At 48.5% G+C, this 21873-nt stretch overlaps 2 protein-coding genes and 1 long non-coding RNA gene across 3 annotated transcripts in view; all 3 read right to left on the reverse strand.

Moving 5' to 3' along the window:
* The window catches only part of LOC100834620 (atrophin-1), a 40515-nt gene that overhangs the window by 16359 nt on the left and 2283 nt on the right, over positions 1-21873 (reverse strand). Inside the window, exons 4-6 of the mRNA XM_024461591.1 lie at positions 21202-21864; positions 10368-10430; positions 923-985 (exon numbers count right to left, since the gene is read on the reverse strand). Of these exons, the coding sequence (XP_024317359.1) occupies positions 923-985; positions 10368-10430; positions 21202-21249 (174 nt within the window). The 5' untranslated portion in view covers positions 21250-21864. The remainder of the gene's footprint in view (positions 1-922; positions 986-10367; positions 10431-21201; positions 21865-21873) is intronic.
* On the reverse strand, positions 6888-8197 carry LOC112271731. Its single transcript, XR_002965037.1, has 4 exons — positions 7901-8197; positions 7767-7820; positions 7406-7693; positions 6888-7310 (listed from the first exon to the last, which is right to left on the reverse strand). It is a non-coding gene; the product is annotated as an uncharacterized LOC112271731 (long non-coding RNA).
* LOC106866294 lies at positions 19577-20775 on the reverse strand. The gene is made up of 3 exons (XM_024461592.1): positions 20106-20775; positions 19972-20025; positions 19577-19898 (listed from the first exon to the last, which is right to left on the reverse strand). Exons 1-3 carry the CDS (start codon positions 20200-20202, stop codon positions 19621-19623), a joined length of 429 nt encoding a protein of 142 aa, XP_024317360.1. The 5' UTR covers positions 20203-20775; the 3' UTR covers positions 19577-19620.

The raw sequence follows: 21873 nt of genomic DNA on the forward strand, positions 1-21873 counted from the left end.
GTCGGCCACTTTATCCGAGATGATCAAAATCGCCGACATGTATGCGTTGGGTGATCCGACTCAGCCATCGCTGATGCCGGCAGAACCGCAAAGAGAGCAGCCAACATATAATCCTGCCGGGACGTTCCGGAGGAATGATCATCAAGATCACCGCAACAAGAGAAGGGACGACAGGCCGGATTACCGGTATGGGCCCGCTCATGTCGCAGCTATTCAGGATCAACGTGATGCCGGCTCTAGCCAGCGTCAGAAGACTAGAGGGAGAGCAAAAGAAGCCCTGGCAAGATAAGCAGAAGTACACGTTCGAGATGATACTGGATCAGCCTTGTCGTTTTCAGAAGTAATCCCCCAGACCCATACCGAGGGACCCGCTCCCACCTACACGGCTACATCATCACGATCACCTCGGGCCCCGGTTCAAACAGCTTACTCAATTTTGGCAGAGCCCATATTACCATGTGGTTGTACTGGAAGTTACTAAACAGGAAACTAGTCCAGTCTCTGGTTACTCCGGGTGGCATCCCACATTTTGCGACGCAGGCGCTCCCATAGACATGGAGAGACGACTCATAGAAATGGACCCATAGACATGGACCTAACGCCGCATAACATCCAAAATTTCAAAGCCGCCCACCCAGGATGGTTCATTAACAATTAAGTTGTTTTGCCATACTCTAAGTAAAAGCTCAGCTTTTCTCCATAACCACAATATTATCATGATGTAGTAATTTCCCCCACGATACTACCATAGCATAGCATTCAACTACGAACGATGGCAATTTGGTGGCAAGGTAATGGCAAGAGTACAACTACACTACCTGGGATTCATAGCTAGCTTAGAGATACAAATAATATTCCTAATGCAACTAATAAAACATCTAGTGCATAATAAAATATTAGGGAAATGATCAAAGTGACTTGCCTTGTTCAAAGCGGTGGTGGTTCTCGCACTCTTCGCCACAACGAGGTTCACACTCCAAACAATCTAAAATAAACAAGCACCATACACATAAACATGCGATTCAATACAAAGAATATGCCATGATGCAAAGTTTACCATGATGCACCCCTAGCTTGGTTTTAGTATTCAAAATTTTATTTTCTGTTTTAAAGAATATTTCAAGAGATTGGACAGGTTATAACATATTAAAGAGGTACTCATTGGGCAAGAATTAAATAGGTGACACGTGGCGAGCTACGATTGGCCGATACCGATTCGGGAGAAGATAAAACACGGGTCATCGGATCTAACTTAAGTGAGATTCGACGGTCAGATCTGCGTACCGGTTCGATTTAAGGATAAATCTAATTGTGGCCGTGGAAAAGAGATCGGACGGTTGAGGGGCTTCGGCCTTACCTCCGGCAGGTTAGGGTTCCGGCGAGATCGTCGGTGGCGACGGGAAGCGACGGCGACGGTGTTCCGGTGAGGTCTCGGCTCGGGAAGACTTGGGGACGAAGCGGCGAAGCCCGGCGAAGACGATGATGGCGGCGGCTCTCCTCGGCGTGAACTGAGTCGTCGCCTAGGACGAAGAGAAGACGGCGGCAGTGGGGAGCTTCGGTCAGCAGCGGTCCAGGCGCTACGGTGCACAAGAAAAGAAAAGAAGTGCGTCACGGCATGCGCAAAGAACAGGGGAGAAAGAAGAGCCAGGAGATGGCGGCTAGGGCTCACCGGCTAATCGACGGCGACCAAAAAACGCGGCGGCGTCCAAAGTTTTTCCGGCGAGAAATTTGGACAGCCTGGCGGCGTGGAAGCGGTCGAGCGAGAGGGGAAAAGGTTGCGGGGGCAAGGGGCTTTAAACTGACGTGCTCAGAGAGGAAGATGGGGGTCGTGGGCGACTTGGACGCGAGGTGGAGTTCGTGGGCGAGGCAGGCGGCTCTGCGCGGAGAAAACGGGCGACGGTTGAAGACGATGCTGACAGGTGGGGGCCGCCTGTCAGTGGCTATGTCCCGGGCGCGTGCGGGACTGGGCTGCGTGCGGCGCGGTAAGTGGGCCGGCCCAGTAAGGGTCGGTCCAGTTTCCTTTTTTTTTCTTTTTCTTTTTCCTTTTTCTTTTTCTGGTTTTGAACTAACTTTTGATCCAAAGCTCCAAACTGAGTCAAATAAAATGCAACAAAATTTGTAAAATCATATCTTCATATGATTCAACTTTTGGGACAAGAATTACCTCAAAATAAAATATATAAAAATACTTTTGCCTATAAAAGGCCTTTAGGGCTTTAAATCTAATAAAATTTGTAGGGTTTCAAATTCAAATGAAATACCAAATATGGGGTAGCATTAACATGCATTAAACCACCTTTATTAACATCATCCTAATGGGTCAAAATCCAATGGCCAAAAATAGAAGTAAAAGGAAGATTCAAATAAAGGAAACTTGGTTAATGGATTTTCTGAGTTAATTTTTCATGGTTTTAAATGTGGTGAAATGCAAGGTGACATGATGCTCATGGAATGCAATGTATTATGAAAGATTTTGAAATTTTGGGATGTTACATGAGTACAAGGAGCATCACCAGAGCTACATGATCTTTATCACGGAGCCGACTGACAAGCAGAGCCCGCGTAGGCGGGAGATGGAAGTCAATGCTGTGATGCCGGCAATGCCAAAGTTTATGTACTGATCGGAACAGGAGCTCAACTGGAACCGGGTATATCATCCGAAGGTCATGCCGAATCCTGGTGGATATGCTTTGGTGGTTGACCCGACACTCATTCGGCCTGACATCAATGTCAAGTTTACTCGGGTTCTCATCAATAATGGGAGCAACATAAACATCATGTACCAAGACACGATGCTCAAGCTCGGCATTTCTGATAACATGCTTGAGCCTAGCCAGACTTCCTTTCATGGTATCGTGCCGGTAGTGTCTTGTGCCCCGGTAGGCAAGATCCGAGTTGACGTCTTATTCGGCACCAGGGAGAACTGTCGAACCGAGAACTTGGTGTTCGAAGTGGTGGACCTCAGCAATCCGTACCATGCGCTGCTTGGCAGATCGGCATTGGCCAAATTCATGGCGACTGCCCACATTGGCTATCTGAATATGAAGATGCCGGACCAAATGGTACCATAACCATTACCGGCAACTACAAGCGTTCGATAGAGTGCGCGGCGGCAGGATCTGCTCTAGCCGAGTCACTAGTTATAGCGGGCGAGAAGAGGAAGCTACAAGAAGCCGTTTCATTGGCTCAGTCAGCGCAGATTGGCCTGCTGGCTATGACCAATTCCCATGGAATTGTGGCTTTTCAGGCAGCCAAGGAGACGAAGAAGATCCCGGTCGACAGTGAGTTTCCGGACCGCACCGTCATCATTGGTGCCGGCCTGAATGAGAAATAGGAAGGCGAACTCACCACCTTCCTCCGTGAGAATAGGGACATCTTTGCATGGTCAAATCAAGACCTGCCGGGTGTGCCAAGGGAGTTGGCTGAGCACTCATTGCATGTCAGGCCAGACGCAAGACCGGTGAAGCAGCCCCTTTGACGCTTCGCCGATGACAGAAGAAAGATCATATCGAAAGAGATATCCCGACTTTTAGCTGCCGGCTTTATCATGGAAGTGTTGAATCCCGACTGGCTGGCAAACCCAGTCATGGTTAAGAAGAAGAATGACGACCCAACTGCTGCCAAGGTGTGGCGCATGTGTATCGACTACACCAACCTGAACAAGGCATGTCCCAAAGATCCTTTTCCGTTACCTCGGATCGATCAAGTGATCGACTCCACCACCGGGTGTGAGTTGCTGTCTCTTGTAGAAGCGTACTCTGATTTTCACTAGATACCACTGAACCCAAATGATCAAATAAAGACATCCTTTATCACCCTGTTTGGGCTTATTGCTATCGCACTATGCCGTTTGGTTTGAGAAATGCAGGCGCTACTTAACAAAGATGCATGCACGACCAACTCGGCAAAACTGTGCAGGTATATGTCGACGATGTCGCCATAAAAACCAGAGAAAACGCCACGCTGTTGGATGATATCCGGGAAACATTCGCAAATCTGAGGAGATTCCGAATGAAGCTAAACCCGGCCAAATGCACATTCGGTGTGCCGGCAGGGAAGCTACTCGGGTTCCTGGTATCGAGCCGAGGTATAGAAACGAACCATGTGAAAATCGCCTCCATAGAGAGAATGAAACTGCCGAAATGTCTCAAAGATGTGCAAAAATTCACTGGATGCTTAGCATCGTTAAGTCGTTTCGTTAGTCGGCTGGGTGAAAAGGCAATGCCCTTATACCAGCTGATGAAGAAAACCGATAAGTTTGTGTGGACACAACAGGCAGAAGTAGCCTTCCAAGAACTGAAGAAGATGATTGCTACGGCGCCGATATTAGCCTCGCCAATGGCGCAAGAGCCGATGTTGTTATATATAGCAGCAACAAACTGAGTTGTCAGCGCCGTCATAGTGGTGGAGAGAGATGAAGACGGCAAGTCAGTGCAAAGGCCGGTATATTATCTGAGCGAGGTGTTATCCTCGTCTAAACAGAATTATACCCACTACCAGAAGATGGCGTACGGCATTTATATGGCGGCAAAAAAGCTGAAGCATTATTTTGATGCACATCAAATTCGGGTCATATGTGAAGCACCCATCTCGGAAATAATGAGCAACAAAGATGCAAGCAGCCGGATAGCTAAATGGGCTATTGAGTTAGCACCCTACACGCTGCAGTATGACAGACGGGATGCAGTGAAGTCTCAGGCGCTGGCGGATTTCCTGGTGGATTGGGCCGAGATGGAATATGAACCGCCACCACCTGAAACTAGCTACTGGAAGATGCATTTTGACGGCTCCAAAATGAAAAGTGGGCTTGGTGCTGGCATAGTTCTCACTTCGCCCAAGCGCGACCAACTTAAATATGTGTTGCAAATTCATTTTGCAGCGTCCAACAATGTCGCCGAGTATGAGGCACTTGTTCACGGACTGAATATGGCAAAAGAGATTGGAGTTCGCCGGATTCAATGCTTCGGCGATTCCGACTTAGTAGTCCAGCAAGCCTCTGGCAATTGGGATGCATTGGATGCCAACATGACGCTATACCGCTTTCATGTTCAGAAGATTAGTGGCCACTCCGAAGGGTGCGAATTTCATCATATACCGCGAGCGGAGAACGAGGCAGCAGACACTCTGTCGAAGCTCAGATCAACGCGATAGGCCATTCCGGCTGGTGTGGCATTGGAACATTTACGCAAGCCATCCATCAAGCCGTCACCCGAATCGGAGTCAATATTTATTCCGGCAAGCTCAGAAGCTGGCGTCGCTCGAATGGATATTGACAGCGGCAGTGGTTCTGGTAACGCTGGGACTGAGCGCACTAACTCGGCTGAAGCAATGGCGGTTGAGCCAAGGGAGATAGACGAACCAGTTTATGTCACTCGTCCTGTGCCGGCTGGGGCGCAACCGATAATGTCCTACCTCAAGGATGGGAGTCTCCCGGAAGAAAAAGTGTCGGCAAGGCAAATTCAGAGAAGGGCAAAGCCATACACTATCATCAATGACGAACTGTACAAGAGAAGTGTTACTAACGTCTTGCAACGATGCATTGAGCCGGCAGAAGGACAAGAAATACTCCGGGATATTCATCAGGGGGAATGTGGTCATCATGCATCTTCAAGAACATTGGTGGGCAAGGCATTCCGGCACGGTTTCTACTGGCCGAGTGTGCTACAGGAAGCAGAAGACATGGTCAGGAAATGCAATGGTTGCCAGAGGTATGCCAGCAAAATTCATATGCCGGCATCGGAGCTCAAGACAATCCCAATTACTTGGCCATTTGCTGTTTGGTGTTTGGATATGGTGGGACCCTTCAAGCGGGTGTGAGGAGGCATGACACATATCTTGGTCATGGTTAACAAGTTCACCAAATGGATCGAAGTGAAGCCGATACGGAAATGTGACGGCAAGACCGCGGTGTCATTTTTGAAACAAACTTCGCAGAGGGGCCTTTTGCGCGATTTTGCACGAAAAAGAAAATCCGGCTGGATATCGCCTCCGTGGCACATCATCAATCCAACGAACAAGTTTAGAGAGCAAACGGCATGGTGCTAGCTGGCATAAAACCTCGGCTAATTGAGCCACTAGAACGTACTCCAGGATGCTGGCTAGATGAACTCCCAGCTGTGCTATGGAGTCTCAGGACAACTCCAAATCGCTCCACAGGCTATACGCCATTTTTCCTCGTATACAGGGCGGAAGCTGTCTTACCAGCCGACATTGAACATGACTCTCTGCGAGTGACCATGTATACGGAAGCCGAGGTAAAAGAGGCCTGAGAAAATGATGTCGGCCTGCTCGAAGAAGCACGGGAATTGTGCAGATGTAGCCGTGTAAGTGGGAACGTAGGTCCCTCAGGTGGTCTGGGTGATTATGGTCTAAAAATTCTCGTAATCAATGCCGTTTCTACTCTACCCTGAGGACAGCAAGGGATTAACACGTCGATTTCTTGTGGGGAATGTGTACAACCTCTCGAGAGTGTCAAACTAAGTACATAGTCGTGTCCCCGGTTACGGACAATTACGAGCGACTAGATTTGGGAGCTGTAAGGAAAGTCTCACTCATTCTAATTTCTTAATAAAATGAACGGTTTGAACCTGGGTAGGAGCATTGATGTGTCTACTCAATGTCCACTAGTTTAATAGGAGCATGGGTGTGTCTACCACATGTCCAATAGTGATAAAACTATTGGTTTAAAAATTATAGGATTAAACATTGATGCTTTTATGCAAATAGCCAAATCCCACCTAGCCAAAATATGCATGTACTTGGTAGGTCCATTTATAACCTCTGGTGAACTTGCCAATACATTCAATGTATTGACCACGTAGTGGCTGCAATTAACAATGCAGGTGGATCAGACGACGAGTGAGGTTCGTCGTTGTTTATTTGGGTTACGAGCCTGCATTCCAACATGCTCTCGCCTTGGAGTAGTTGTGGCTCATTTGCTTCTACCTTTCCGCTGTTTAGTTTTTGAAACTCTATTTTGGTATGCTGACCCAAGAGGTCATGCATTTTTGTAAGTACTCTTAAATTCTGGTTGAATGCGATGTAATAAAGTACTTTGACCTTTGTATCTTGACATTACATCATGAAACTGTGTGTACTAGTGAGTCGATCCAGGGACTAGCACTATAAGCACAGAGATCGAACCCTGTACGGGGGCGGTCGCTTCAACTTCAGAGGCTTGACACGGGTCGAGATGCTGATGAGGTAGTCCTCCACATCATATTCTGAGGGTAATGCCTTGGCTGGATCCCTTCTTCCGCGAGCTCTAATCACGCCGGCCTGAGCAGTCTCGGTAGATTGTGGAAAAAATTCTGACAAAGACAAAGAGGAAGTAATGAATCTCGGCACGCTGTTATTGCTCTCGGCCAGATGATCAAAGGAAAAGATTTGGGTAAGGGCAACTTACAGGCTAGCATCCCGTCAATCTTGCTGAGATCCCGCTTGCACGCGCCTAGTAGATGTGCACTCTCGATCTTCTCTTCTTCAGCGCCGGCGACTCAGGCTTCGGTTTCAGTGAGAAGACCCTTGCATTTTTGCACTTCGCCTTCCAGGCGGATCTTCTCGTCGGCTTGAGTGGAGATGGCAGAAGTAAGTTGAACTACCTCGGCCTTGTGCGCCTCAGCTTGCGCTTCCAGTTGCGCCCTCAGCCGAGCCACCCCGTCTCGGTGTTGTTCCTCCAGCCGAGTTTTCTCCCCTGGTTGAAAGACATTGGTTACAAGAGTCCAAGATTAAAATGGATGAAACCCGAGGTAAGGACAAGGTCATACCCTGCACTTCTGTGATGCGCTTCAAAAGCTCCGACACTTGAGCGTCGTCCATGGCTGTGTACGAGAGCACATATCAGTCTTCACAATACATAGATGTTTCAACATTGCTTTTATGTCGGTGGAAATTTACTCACTCTTGTTCTGCTGTTCGGCCACCAAAGCTTTGTGCTGCGCTGCCAGTTTTCGATGCGCTGCAAGCAGAACTTTAAAGGTGGCGGTGCGCTTGTTCATGCAGCTTTGCAAGACGATGATCCACAGTTACTTCAATTGCAGTGGCAGGTCAATGGCTATAAGTTTCAGGCCAACTATTCTAAACCCGGCCTGAATCTCGAGGAATAAGTGTTTGAAGTTTTTAAACTTCACACCGACTATTCTAAACCCGGCCTGAATCTCGAGGAATAAGTGTTTGATGTTTTTAAGCTTCAGGCCGACTATTCTAAACCCGGCCTGAATCTCGGGGAATAAGTGTTCGAAGTTTTTAAGCGTCAGGCCGACTATTCTAAACCCGGCCTGAATCTCGGGGAATAGTGTTTGAAGTTTTTTAAGTCTCGCAGAGTGTTCGGAATTCTCTGAGATAAGCTTCAGGCCGACTAATTCTTACTCGTCCAAAACCTCAGGGACTAGGAGTATGCATACTAGAAATAGAGTAAAAACTTCAAAGGAATTTTTCGTACCTCGGCAGCACGTCTGGACTCAAACAGGGCGACCCTCGCCTGGAACATCCGGGCCGACACTAACTCCGGAGTCACCACCATAGGTGCTGGCCCCACCAGAGCGTTCTGCTGCGCCTACTGGATTGTGCGGGAGTTCACCTCGTAGCTGTCGGCGTTGTTCCAGTCTATCACATACTAATCAAGCGACCCCCAGTTATGCCCGCTTGTCGTCCTAAGGGGAACTCCCTGAGTACTCCGGACAGACGGTGAGCTGGAAGAACTCGGAGGCTCTTGTCCCGCCGGGATGGCGGAGTTCCTAATCTTCTTGGCTCGTGCAGACGCTAATTGAGTCGCTTGCGGCTACGGCGGCGGCGATGGTGGCGTCGCCGTTGCTTGGGGTCCTTGGGGTCCTTGGGGCTGTGAGGCCGGTTGTTGAGGAGTTTCAGTGGCCAGCGCCTCTGATTGTGTGTCAGGTGCTGCAGACGAAGGAGCAGCCCCGGCCACCGAAGTTCCGGCCGCAGATGTCCCGGCTTGTTCGACGCTCGAGGAGTCGATGCCAGGGCCGACATCCCGGACAGGGTGAAGCGACCGCCCCCGTACAAGGGTTCGATCTCTGTGCTTTTAGTGCTAGTCCCTGGATCGACTCACTAGCACACACAATTTCAAGATGTAAAATCGTAGAACAAAGATCTCAAGTATTACAACGCAATATCCAAAAGTTAAGAATACTTACAAACTGGCATAACCACTTGGGTTAGCTCGAATTAAAACAAAAGTTCAACAGCGGAAAGCGAAATATACAAGGGCTACAACAACACCACGGTGAGAGCATGTTGGAATGTAGGCCCGCAACCCCAAGGCAAAAACGTACCCTCACTCTTCGTCAAAGCTTCCTGCATCATCAAACGATGTAGCCACTAGGGTCAATACATTGAATGTATTGGCAAGATCACTAGTTGTTATATCAGAACCTACCAAGTACATGCATAACCCGGCAAGGTGGAGTTCAGGCTATTTGCAAAAAGGCATCTTTGTTTCATCCTATCGTTTTAAACAAAATAGTTTTGTCACTATTGGTCATGGGGTAGACACACCCATGCTCCTATTAAACTAAGGACATTTAGTAGACACTTCAATGCTCCTAAACCCAAGTTCAAACCATTCATTTTAAATTTTAGGAAATTAGAATGAGTGAGACTTTCCTTACAGCTCCACTGTCCAGTTGCTCATAATTGTCCATGACCGGGGACATGGCTAAGTACTAAGTTTGACACTCTCAAGAGGTTGTACACATTCCCCACAAGAAACCGACGTGTTAATCCATCGCTGTCCTCAGGGTAGAGTAGCAACGGCATCGATTACAAGACTTTCAGAAGTCATTACCCAGACCACAGAAGAATCACGCTCCCCCTACACAAGCTACCTTGGTACAATTCTCCGGACCTGGGTTCAAACAACTTACTCAATCCCGCCAGAGCCCATTTAGCATGTGGTTGTACCGGAAGCTACTAAATAGAAAACTAGTCCGGTCTCTGGATACCCCGGGTGGCATTCCACATTTGCGACGCAGGCGCTCCCGAATCCACGAAGAGACCACTCATAGAAATGGTCTCATAGAAATGAACCTGATGTCGCATAACATCTAAAGCATCAAAACCGTCCACCCAGGATGGTTCATTAAATTAATTGTTTTGCCATACTCTAATAAAACATCTCATTTCTTCATAAACATAACATTATCATAATGTAATAATTCCCTCATGATACTACCATAGCTTACCATTCAACTACAATTGATGACAAATTTGTAGCATGGTAATGGCAAGGGTAAAACTATACTACCTGGGATTTGTAGCTAGCATAGATATACAATAATATTCCTAATGCGACTAATAAAGCAACTAGTGCATAGGAAAAATATTTGGAAGATGATCAAAGTAAAACTTGCCTTGTCCAAAGTTGTGGTAGTTCTTGCACTCTTCGCAACAACAAGGTTCACACTCCACACAATCTAAAATAAAAAAATACACACACATAAACATGCCATTCAATACAAAAACATGCCATAATGCAATAGTCATGAAGATGCACACTTAGGTTGGTTCTAAACTTAACAAGTTTAGCTTCTGTTTTAAGGAGCTTTACAAAAGGTTTGGACAGATTATACACTAATAACAAAATATTTACTTTGTACGAAACAAAGGTGAGCTTTAATTAACAGCTTATTTGATTTTTATAAGGCATGGAGCAAGATTAATTTGGTGTGGCAAGATTATTTACAAACTATTATCCCCTCTGATCCTAATGGACAGAGTGTAACCTTTAAACATTTTACAACATGTCAACATGTTACAAATTATTTTGAAATAATTCATAAGAATTTTAAACCATAATTAATCATTCTGTAACTTGGTTCTGTTAAAGTTTTTCAAATTCAAAATTAACCTGTGCCAAAAGATTATACAAGTTGTGAGGATTCCAGAAAGGTGCGGAACATAATTTTTGGAAAAATGATTTAAAAGATATGAACTTTTGAAGTTTCGGGGGCTTTTTTGGAAAAGTCCCTTTTTAAATTTCGGTCCAGGAAACATTTTAATAAAAAGGGTGACACGTGGCGTGTTTTCATTAGCCGGTACCGGTTCGGGTTGGGAAAAAATCAAGGCCGTCAGATTTAAAGAAGATCGGGCGGTCCATATTGGGCCATACCCCTTCGATGAGTGATCTAATCCTGGACGTTGGATCTAGATCGGACGGGTGAGGGCGTTCATGCTTACCTCCGGCGGCCACTCTGTCTCCGGCGAGCTCAGTGGCGGGGGCGGCTTCGGGTGGACGGCGGCACGGGCGGTCCGGCGAGGCTCCGGCTTCGGGAAGGGGACGGAGGGGTGCGGCTTGACGAGGCAGAGTCGATGGCGGCTGCGGGCTTCCTCGGCGTGGACAGTGGTGAGGCCTAGGACGTGGGGACGGTGGCGGCCGGCGGTGAGCTCCGACGATCTTGGTGGCGGCGACCTACGGTGAACCAAAAGAAAAAGGGAACGCGTCAAAAGTTGCGCAATGGGGAGGGGAAGAAGGGGAAGTAAGCGGCGGCGGCTCGGACCCCTCGGTTTGCCGGCGACGAGCTCGAAACGGCGGTGGCAGATGCGGATTTCGGCGGGGCGATTCATCGGTCTCGGGGTGCAATAGAGAGGGAAATTAGTGGGGAAAGAGCGGGGAGTGCTGGGGCTCTAAACCGACGCGCTTGGACTCGGCTATGGGGGAGTGGTTGCACAGAAATCGGAGTGGAGGCGTGCGCAGAGTAGACTCGGCCACGCGCGGGGTCTTCGGCCGGCAGTTGGGGAAGGAAGACGATACTGTCGGGTCGGGCCCGCCCGTCAGTGGCTCTGGCGCGCGCGCTGGGCTGTGGCCTGGCTCGGTGCGCTGAGGTAAGTGGGCCGGTTCGGCCCATTTGGCCGGGCTGGCCGTTTCTTCTTCTTTTTTTGTTCATTTTCTTTTCTATTTTCTGTTTTTGAATACAAGTTTTGATTCAAAGCTCCAAATCAAACCAAATAAAATGCAATAAAATTTGTAAAATCATATCTTCATATGATTCAACCTCTGGGACAAGAATTTCCTCAAAATAAAATATTTAAAAATAATTTTTGCCTACAAACTAGCCTTTAGGGCTCTATAGCTAATAAAATATTTTAGAGTTTCAAATCCAATTCAAATAACAAGATATGGGGTAGCATTATCATTGCATTAAACCCCTTTTTATGCCACAACCCTCATGGGTTAAAATGCAATTAACAAAAGAAGGGTGAAAAGCCAGATTCAAATAAAAGCACTTTTGTTAATGGGTTTTTTCTGAGTTGACCTTTAGGGTTTTTAAATGTGATTAAATGCAAAGGTGACATGATGCTTATGAAATGCAATGCACATGAAGGGTTTTTAAAACTTGGGATGTTACACGGGGGATGTCGGATCTGCGGCGGTCTCGATTTCACCCGTGGCCTGAGCTGAAGGCTCTGCACGCGGAGATGAGGCTGCCGGGATCTCGGACGCAATGCAGGTCTGAGACTGCGTAGCCGTCAAAGCCTCCCTGCAGAAAATGAGAGTTTGTTACCTTCATGACGATTAAGAAAAATACCGACATTGGAAGACCGAGATGCTATAAATCTTACCCGGCGGCCATGGGCTTCGGCTTTGGTTGCCGCCCGGCGGTTTTCTTCCGCTTTATGGTCCTGCGAAGGTCGGTCTCGGCGATGTGCTTCTCGCCGGCCAACACCGTAGCAGTAGCTGGACCCGACGCCACAGCAGGGGCAGGATCGTCCGAGTCAGCTGTTCCCGGATCAATGCAGGCATGAATATTTTTGGTGATAAGTATTTTGATATCTAAGAGAAGATGTCAGGAATCATTACCTACGGCGCGACTTCGAGTTTGTCCAGCCGGACAGTTGAAACCCGGTTCGGGTCGAACTGGCCGCTATAAAAACACATCTTATGTGTCCGGCGTTGGAGCGGGCATACTCGCCAGCCGTCATCTCGTTCTCCTTGAGTTCGATGATGCCGGCATGAACCTCGTTGATCTCTGGAAGAGAGTCTTTGAGGTCATGCTTCCAGTTCTTCTTTTCCTCCGGCGGGCCGACTACGAATCCCGGAAGATTGATCTTGTCGGTGTCGGAGGAGTTCTTGAAGTAGAAGAAGGTCTTGAGCCATTTCTTGCAGGACTCAAGACCTTGGATGCGAGGGAAGATGAAACCCCGGCAGGGTCTGACGGTGGCGGCGCCGCATTGGGTCATGGGCTTAGCGGCGCCGGAATTGTCTTTGTCGGGAAGGACTTGGGGCCGGAACATAAAATATTTGGCCCATAAGTCAATAGAGGGCCAGAGGCCGAGATAACTCTCATAGAAGGCAACAAATGCCGAGAGTAAGAATGGCGTTAGCCGGAAGGTGGTGTTGCTGGAGGCCCAAAAAGTCTAGGAACTGCCTAGTGAAGTCGCTAGCCAGAAGTGCAAATCCACGTTCGAAATGAGTAACAAAGACGACACACTCACCGGGTTCGGGTATCGGCACAACCTCGTCGCCGGGGATCCGGCACTCCACCTCCTCCGGGATCCACCGGGTGCGACGGAGCCAGTCGATGTCCACCGGCGACACATCGGAGCCTTCCCATCCGGCACGCTCCAAGCCCGTATCCTCCTCGATGTGCTGAACGGCGGGATCGAAGGCGGCAGCATCGCGGGAAGAAGACGCCATTGCTCGAAAACAGATCTAGGTTTGGGGGTCCGGCAAGGAGATGGCGGCGCAAGAGGCAAGCGAGCAAGGAAACAGCGGCGGAGAACTAGGCAAACGCACGCAAGGGTGCGACGGCGAGCTTGGCTACTGGAGGCTAGGAAGCACGGCGGCAGAGGAGCTCTGAGCTCGCAGCAATGGCGAGGCGCGCGAGAGGAGAGGAGAGCAAGGGCTTCGGGGCAAAGTGAAAGGTTTTCACCCTGCCCCCTCTTATTTATAACCACGGCGTCGTAATGGGGCACGGATCTTCCGCACCCACGATCTCCGTGGCCAACCGTAAGGTCACGCATGATCATGGGGGCATTTAACCCTAGGTTACTGCTCGACGTGGTGCAGTAAATCCTGCCGAATCCGGGGAGATAAGGATCCGCTTGGGAACCGAAATTCCCCCTCTTAGTGGCCTGCCGGTTTTCCTGTCTGATGGAACGACATGCTCGCCTCAAAAGGCGCGCCGGCAGTACTTCGGGTCTTATCTTCCTGTTATTTAAGTAGAGCGCAGAATGTGAGCGACAGGTGGCACTAATGTCGGAAGAAACGGGTTTTCTAGTGCCGGCCATGAGGAAGAAAGGAATTTCGGCTCAGGGCTGAATAAGCACGCCGACTAGATATGTCGGAGTTGCCTGATCTCGGCTAAGAAAGCTCAGAATTGTCTCGGCATCTTCCTTGGCTCAGCCCTGCTAGGCTTTGGTGGCTTGAGTTGTGGGAAACTGTCGTGGCCCGACATCTTTTCCTGCCGGACCGCAACAGCTTCAGGGACTAGTGTCGAGGGGATGACCCCGGGTAGGGTCATGACGACACACATTAGCCGAGATGACGAAGGCAAAGCCGGCACAAGCAAGTACGCCGGCATCCATAAGCCGAATTGCTAACAGGCCGGCATACCAAGGATATGCCGACACATCTATCTTGTCCTATATGGTTGCAAGATAAGCGTAAGCAGTCTGATCTCGGCCAGTGCCGAGATGCGTCAACGGTCTTATCCTGAGCACAAGGCGCAAAGTAAAGCAACGCCCCCTTTATCAAAGGAAAGCTATCGTTGCTCACGTCGCGGTGCCAGGCGGCTGCACAGTAAAGCATCGATGAAGGACCGATCACCGAAGCCGACGCGTGGCTACAGTGCGTGTCGCCTGACCCCAGGAAAAGTAAAGCTGTTTTGTCCCCTACCGTGCCACCCGAAGGGAACCGAGCGGCGTGGCCTGTAGAAGATAAGGTTAGCCTTTGGTCCACATGTCAGTGTGACATTGGCGGTCCATAAATAGGTGCACCACCCCTCCCAGGAGAGGGATCCTTCACTTAGACATCTAGGGTTTTCCCCTTCTTCTTATTCTTCTTCCTCAAGAAACAGCTCAAGGAGCTTCGTTGTAATTGCCGGTATCTCAGGAAATACCACAAAGCAGGAGTAGGAGTTTTACTTTACCTCAACAAGAGGGCTCCGAACCTAAGTAAACCGTGTGTGTGTTCTTGTGTTGTTTGTGATTCTAATTACGTCCTCCCTCCATGACTTAGCTGTTGTCCGCAACCCGGCTTCATGGCAAGCTAGAGCATGGGTACGAAGTTATTGAACACATCAAAAGCGATTGTGGAAATAAACAAACGAGCGAGCCGAGATGCGCGTTATCTTATTTAACTCAGCATTCCTTTTCTATACCGGGCATTTCCAGGCAGGTTTTATGAGTTTAAGATTTTTTGAAAGGTCTATTCTATAACTTCGTGATTCATACGTCGAGCCCCGACAAGGCAGACAAAGAGCCGAGGTCATATAATTTCACCAACAGAAAAATAAACTCGGGGACTCGGCTGGGAACACGATAACTTGTGGAATAAGCCAATTCAAACCATTGTGCTTCACAAATAAAAGTACTTCAAAGTATTTACATCTGTGCCCGGCATCCCGGGGATCTAATAATTTTAAAGAGTTTTTTGGCTGACATCAATGGGCACAAATTGAGGTGGCAGGATCGTTGGTGCCGGCGCTCGGTGTATCTGTCTTGGTGGGAGGTGATTCGGCCATAATTTCTTCATCCACCTCTTCTTCTTCTTCTTCCTCGGCCGCCTCTTCGTCTGCGTTCGATCTCGGACCCTCCACGAAGGAATGCACGTCAGCATATTGGATGAAGGAGTAGGCACGTTCTTGACGCTTGGCAATCAATTCCAGATCCGAGAGGAAGGGAGAGCCAATGCGCATGGACTGCAACACGTCGAGGTTAATGCCGTCATACCAAGAAAGTACGAACGACAATGCCTCGTCGGTGCCGACACTGAATGGCCGACTCCCGCCACTCGCTGAGCCGGTCCTCCACCTCCAGGAGACGCTTGGCCACCGGGATAGCACTCGGCTTCCTCTCCCGGCCAAAGAGCTCAGAAGACGCGGATGCCAGCCTTGAGCATGTCAATCCCGAAAGCCTTCAAAGGCTTGACACGGGTCCAGATGCTGATGAGATAATCATCCACATCGTACTCTGATGGTAATGCCTTTGAGGAATCCCTCTTTTCACGAGCTTTAATCACGGCGGCCTGAGTAGCTTCGGTAGAATGCGGGAAGATTTCTGCCGAAGACAAAGAAGAAATGATAAATCCCGGCACATTGCTATTCTCGGCCAAATGATCAAAGGGAAAAATTCGGGTTAGGGCAACTTACTGCCTAGCAATCCATCTATCTTGCCGAGATCCTGTGTGCACACGCCTAGCATATGTGTGCTCTCGGCCTTCTCCTCTTCAGCAGCTGTAACATCCCAATTTTCAAAATTCTTCATATGCATTGCATATCATAAGCATCATGTCACCCTTGCATCTGAACACTTTCAAAACCCTAAAGTTTTCCCAGAAAACCCTTTTGCAAAAATGCTTTTATTTGATTTTGGGCTTTGATCTTGCTCTTGAGTATTTGCATTTTTAACCCATGAGGGTATCGTGGTAAAAAGAGATTTAATGCATATATAGAGCTATCCCAAAATTGGCTTTTGAAAATATTTTGAAAAAAATAATTTGATTCGATAGCGTAAGGGTCCTAAAAGCCATTTTATAGGCAAATGTATTTTTAAATATTTTATTTTGAGAAAATTCTTGCTCAAAAAGTTAGATCATATGAAAATATGATTTTACAAATTTTGTTGCATTTTATTTGGAGCGATTTGGAGCTCCGAATCAATTTTGAGGTTCAAAAACAGGAAATAGATAAAAGAAAAGGAAAAACCGGACCGAACCGGTCAAACCGAACCGGACCGGATCGAACCGAACCGGCCCCGCCCGAACCGGCCGGCCAACCTCACTGACCAGTAGACCCCGCACGTCATCTTCTCCAACTGTCTCCTCCGGAGTCCACGCAGAGCACGCCCCGCGAACTGCCCACGAATCCGTTCCGATTTCTTTGCGCACGAACCACCAAATCCGAAACCCCGCGCGTCATATCGAAGCCCCCGAACTCCTCTACCAATTCCCCCAAACCCCACGCCCAATTTCGCTTCGGTTTGAGATTAATTTCTCGCCGGAGTTACTCTCTGCCACCGCCGTTCATCGCGATTTGTCGCCGCTCCGGTGCGCTTCTCCCATCCCGGCCACCTTCCCGTTCTCCCATCTCCCTAGCACATCCGGTGACGCGCTCGGTTTCGAGGTTGGACGCCGTCCGCGCACCGCCGTTCGCCGCCCGTCTTCCCCGCCTCCGGCCGCCTGCGCGCCCCAAGCCGCCCGAGCTCCCCGCGCCCGCCGCCGCGCCACCTGCCCGCGCGACCCGCCCGCGCTGCCCCGCTCCGCCTTCCGCTTGCCCGCGCTCCGTCCCGCGCCCGTGCGCCGCCGCCCGCGCGACCCGCTGCCCCGCGCCGCCCGCCGTCGCCGTGCGCGCGCCGCCCCAGCCGCTCGCCCGCGCCGCGCTCCCCCGCGCTGCCCCCGGCGAGCTAGCCGCCGGCCGGAACCCTAGAAACCGGCCAGTCCTGCGCTGCCACGTGGCAGGGCTTTTGTTTTATTTTAATTCGGCCGAATTAGATAATGCACTTTTGCAGGAAAGACCCTACAACTTCAAACCTTTATATCTTTTAAACCGTTTGTCCAAAATTTGTGTTCCGCACCTTTCTGGAATCGTCACAACGTGTAGAATATTTTGGCACTGTTTATTTTCAGTTTTGAATAACTTAGACATTAGCTATCTACAGAATGGTGGTTTATGGTTTAAATTTCAAATGAATTGTTTCAAAACAGTTTTGAGCATGTTAGCTTTGCTATAAAATTATTTAAACTTGTTCTCTGTCCATTAGGACCAGAGAAGGAATTATTTTGTGTATAATCATGGCATACAAGTTAAATAATGCTCTATGTTGCAAAAGCCGCACAATCTTTTGTTTTAAACCCTATTCATGTTTCTTGCATATTAATTACCACTTTGATGTTGTATAATCTGTCCAAACCATTTGAAAAACTTTTCAAAACAGAAACGAAGCTTCTTATCTTAGAAGTAACCTTTGTGTGCATCAGCATAGGATATGCATCATGGCATGGTTTTTGTATTGAATGTTGTGTTTATTGTGTGTGTTCCTTTTATTTTAGATTGTGTGGAGTGTAATCATTGTTGTTGCGAAGAGTGCGAGAACTACCACAACCTTGGACAAGGCAAATTCACTTTGATCATTCTCCTAAATATTTTTACTATGCACTAGATGTTTTATTAGATGCATCAGGAATATTATTCGTACTTCTATGCTAGCTATAAATCCCAGGTAGTATAGTTTAACCTCGCCATTACCTTGCTACCAAAATTGCCATCGATTGTAGTTGAATGCTAGGCTATGGTAGTATCGTGGGGGAGATAACTACATTATGATATTGTTATGCCTTTGGCGATATGAAATGATTTTATTAGATGTAAGGCAAAACAATTAATTAAATGAACCGTCCTGGGTGGGCAGCTTTGAAGATTTTGAGGATTAGCGGCGTCAGGTCCATTTCTATGGGTCCCTCTGAGTCGAGTTCCTGTGGATTCAGGAATGGATCGTCCATGGACGTCTCTCCCGTGGATTCGGGGAGCGCCTACGTTGCGAATGTGGAATGCCACCTGGGGTAACTGAGACTGGACTAGTTTCCTATTTAGAAGCTTCTAGTACAACCACAATGCTATATGGGCTCTGGCGAGACAAGAGTAAGTTGTATGAACCTAAACCCGAAGAATTGTACTGAGGTAGCCGTGTAGGGGGAGCGTGATTCTCTCGTGGTTTAGGGAATTACCTCTGAAAATCTCGTAATCGATGCCATTGCTACTCTACCCTGAGGACAGCAAGGGATTAACACGTCGGTTTCTTGTGGGGAATGTGTACAAACTCTCGAGAGCGTCAAAACTAAGTACTTAGCTGTGTCCCCGGCAACGGACAATTTGAGCGACTAGATGTGGAGCTGTAAGGAAAGTCTCACTCATTCTAACTTCTTAAATAAAATGAATGGTTGAACAAGGTAGGGGCACTTGATGAATCCACATCAATGTGCTCTAGGATAATAGGAGCATGGGTGTGTCTACCCCGTGTCCAATAGTGATAAAATTCTATTTGATTAAAAGGTAGGATTCAATAACTAAGCTTTTATGCAAATAGCCTCGTACCTCACTTTGCCACATTATGCATATACTTGGTAGGCTCTGGTATAACTCCTAGAGAATCTTGCCAATACATTCAATGTATTGACCCTAGTGGTTGCATCGTTTAATGATGCAGGAAGCTCCGACGACGAGTAAGATGTACGTTCTGCATGTTTGGGTTACGGGCCTACATTCCAACACGCTCTCACCGTGGTGTTGATGTGCCCTTGTATCTTCCTTTTTCCGCTGCTAAACAGTTGTTTTATTTCCAGCTAACCCGTGAGGTTATGCGAGTTGTAAGTACCCTTTTATATTCTGGATGATACGTTGTAATATTGAGACCTTTGTTCTATGGTATTACATCTTGAAACTGTGTGTGCTAGTGAGTCGATCCAGGGGCTAGCACTAAAGCACAGAGATCGAACCCTTTTACAAGGGCGGTCGCTTCAGCAGCGGCGGCTCGGGTCTCGGTTTCGGCGAGAAGACCTTTATATCTTTGCACTTCTCCTTTCAGGCGAATCTTCTCGTCAACTTGCGCAGAAAGCGCCGAGGTAAGTTGGACTACCTCGGCCTTATGCTCCTCGCCCTGCGCTTCAAGTTGCGCCCTTAGCCGAGCCACCTCGTCTCGGTGCTGCTCCACTAGCTGAGTCCTCTCCCCTGTTTGGAGGACATGGGTTAATAAAGTTCAAGACAGAAATGGATGCAGTCCGACATACGGAATAAGTCATACCTTGCACCTCCGCAACGCGTTTCAGTAGCTCCGACACTTGTGCGTCGTCCCCGGCTGTTTATGTTGGCACATGTCAGTTTTCAAAGTACATAGGTAACTCAACATAGTTTTTGTGTCGGTAGAAGTGTACTCACTCCTGCTTTGTTGCTCGGCCACCAAAGCCTTGTGCTTGTCCGTCAATTTCCGATGTGATGCCAACAGAAGTTTGAAGATCGCATTGCGCTTATTCATACAGCTCTGCAAGAAGATGATCCACGATCACTTTTATAGCAGTGGCAAATCAGCAACTATAAGCTTCAGGCCGACTACTCTCAAATCTGCCTGAATCTCGGGGAATAGTGTTTGAAGTTTCTAAGCTTCGGGCCAACTATTCTAAACAAGGCCAGAATCTCGGGAAATAGTGTTTGAAGTTTTTAAGCTTCAGGCCGACTATTCTAAACCCGGTCTGAATCTCGGGGAATAGTGTTTGAAGTTTTTAAGCTTCAGGCCGATTATTCTAAACCCGGCCTGAATCTCGGGGAATAGTGTTCGAAGTTTTTAAGCTTCAGGCCGACAATTCTAAACCCGGCCTGAATCTCGGGTAATAGTGTTTGAAGTTTTTAAGCTTCATGCCGACTATTCTAAACCCAGCCTGAATCTTGAGTAATAGTGTAAACCTGGGCAGAATCTCGGTGAATAGTATTTGAAGTTTTTAAGCTTCGGGCCAACTATTCTAAACCCTGCCAGAATCTCGGGGAATAGTGTTTGAAGTTTTTAAGCTTCAGGCCGACTATTCTAAACTCGGCAAGAATCTCGGGAAATAGTGTTTGAAGTTTTTAAGCTTCAGGCCGACAATTCTAAACCCGGCCTGAATCTCGGGGAATAGTGTTTGAAGTTTTTAAGCTTCATGCCGACTATTCTAAACCCGGCCTGAATCTCGGGGAATAGTGTTTGAAGTTTTTAAGCTTCAGGCCGACTATTCTAAACCCGGCCTGAATCTCGGGGAAAAGTGTTTGAAGTTTTTAAGCTTCAGGCCGACTATTCTAAACCCGGCCTGAATCTCGGGGAATAGTGATTGAAGTTTTTAAGATTCAGGCCGACTATTCTAAACCCGGCCTGAATCTCGGGGAATAGTGTTTGAAGTTTTTCAAGGCAAGCTTCAGGCCGACTATTTCTTACTCGCCCTGAACCTCGGGGACTGGGAATAAATATACTAAAGATAGAATAAAAAACTTCAAGGGATTTTCGTACCTCGACAGCTCGGCTGGACTCGAACAGCGCAACTCTTGCCTGGAACATTCGGGCCGCCACCAACTTTGGAGTCGCCGCCACGGTTGATGGCCCCACCAGAGCATTCTGCTACGCTGTCTGGATTGTGCCAGAGTAAACCTCGTAGCTGTCAGCGCTGTTCCAGTCCATGGCATATTGGCCGAGAGATCCCCAGCTGTGCCCTCTCGTTGTCCTAAGAGGAACTCCTTGAGTACCCCAGATTGACGGCGAACCGAATGAACTCGGAGGCTGCTATCCCGGCGGGATGGCAGAGCTCCTAGTCTTTTTCACCCGAGCGGCCGCTAGTTGTGTCGGTTGCGGCTGTGGTGGCTGTGGCAGCGGCGTCGTTGCTGTGGCTTGAGGTTGTGGAGGCTGCGCCGCCGACTGACGAGGAGGATCCGCTGCCAGTGGTTGCGGCTGCGCATCAAGCACTGCCGACGAAGGGGTAGTCCCGACCGCGGATGTCCCGGTTTGGGCGACGCTCAAAGCATCGATGCCGAGGCCAACTTCCTGAACAGGGATGCCAAATCTCCAGCAGTCTCAGTTCCTCCCGTGGCCTGAGCAGAAGGCTCTGCACGCGGAGACGAGGTGACCGAGATCTCGGAGGCGATGCAGGTCTAGGACTGGGTGGCAGTCAGAGCCTCCCTGCAGGAA

This window comes from Brachypodium distachyon, chromosome 3, assembly GCF_000005505.3.
Source record: "Brachypodium distachyon strain Bd21 chromosome 3, Brachypodium_distachyon_v3.0, whole genome shotgun sequence".
NCBI lineage: Eukaryota > Viridiplantae > Streptophyta > Magnoliopsida > Poales > Poaceae > Brachypodium > Brachypodium distachyon.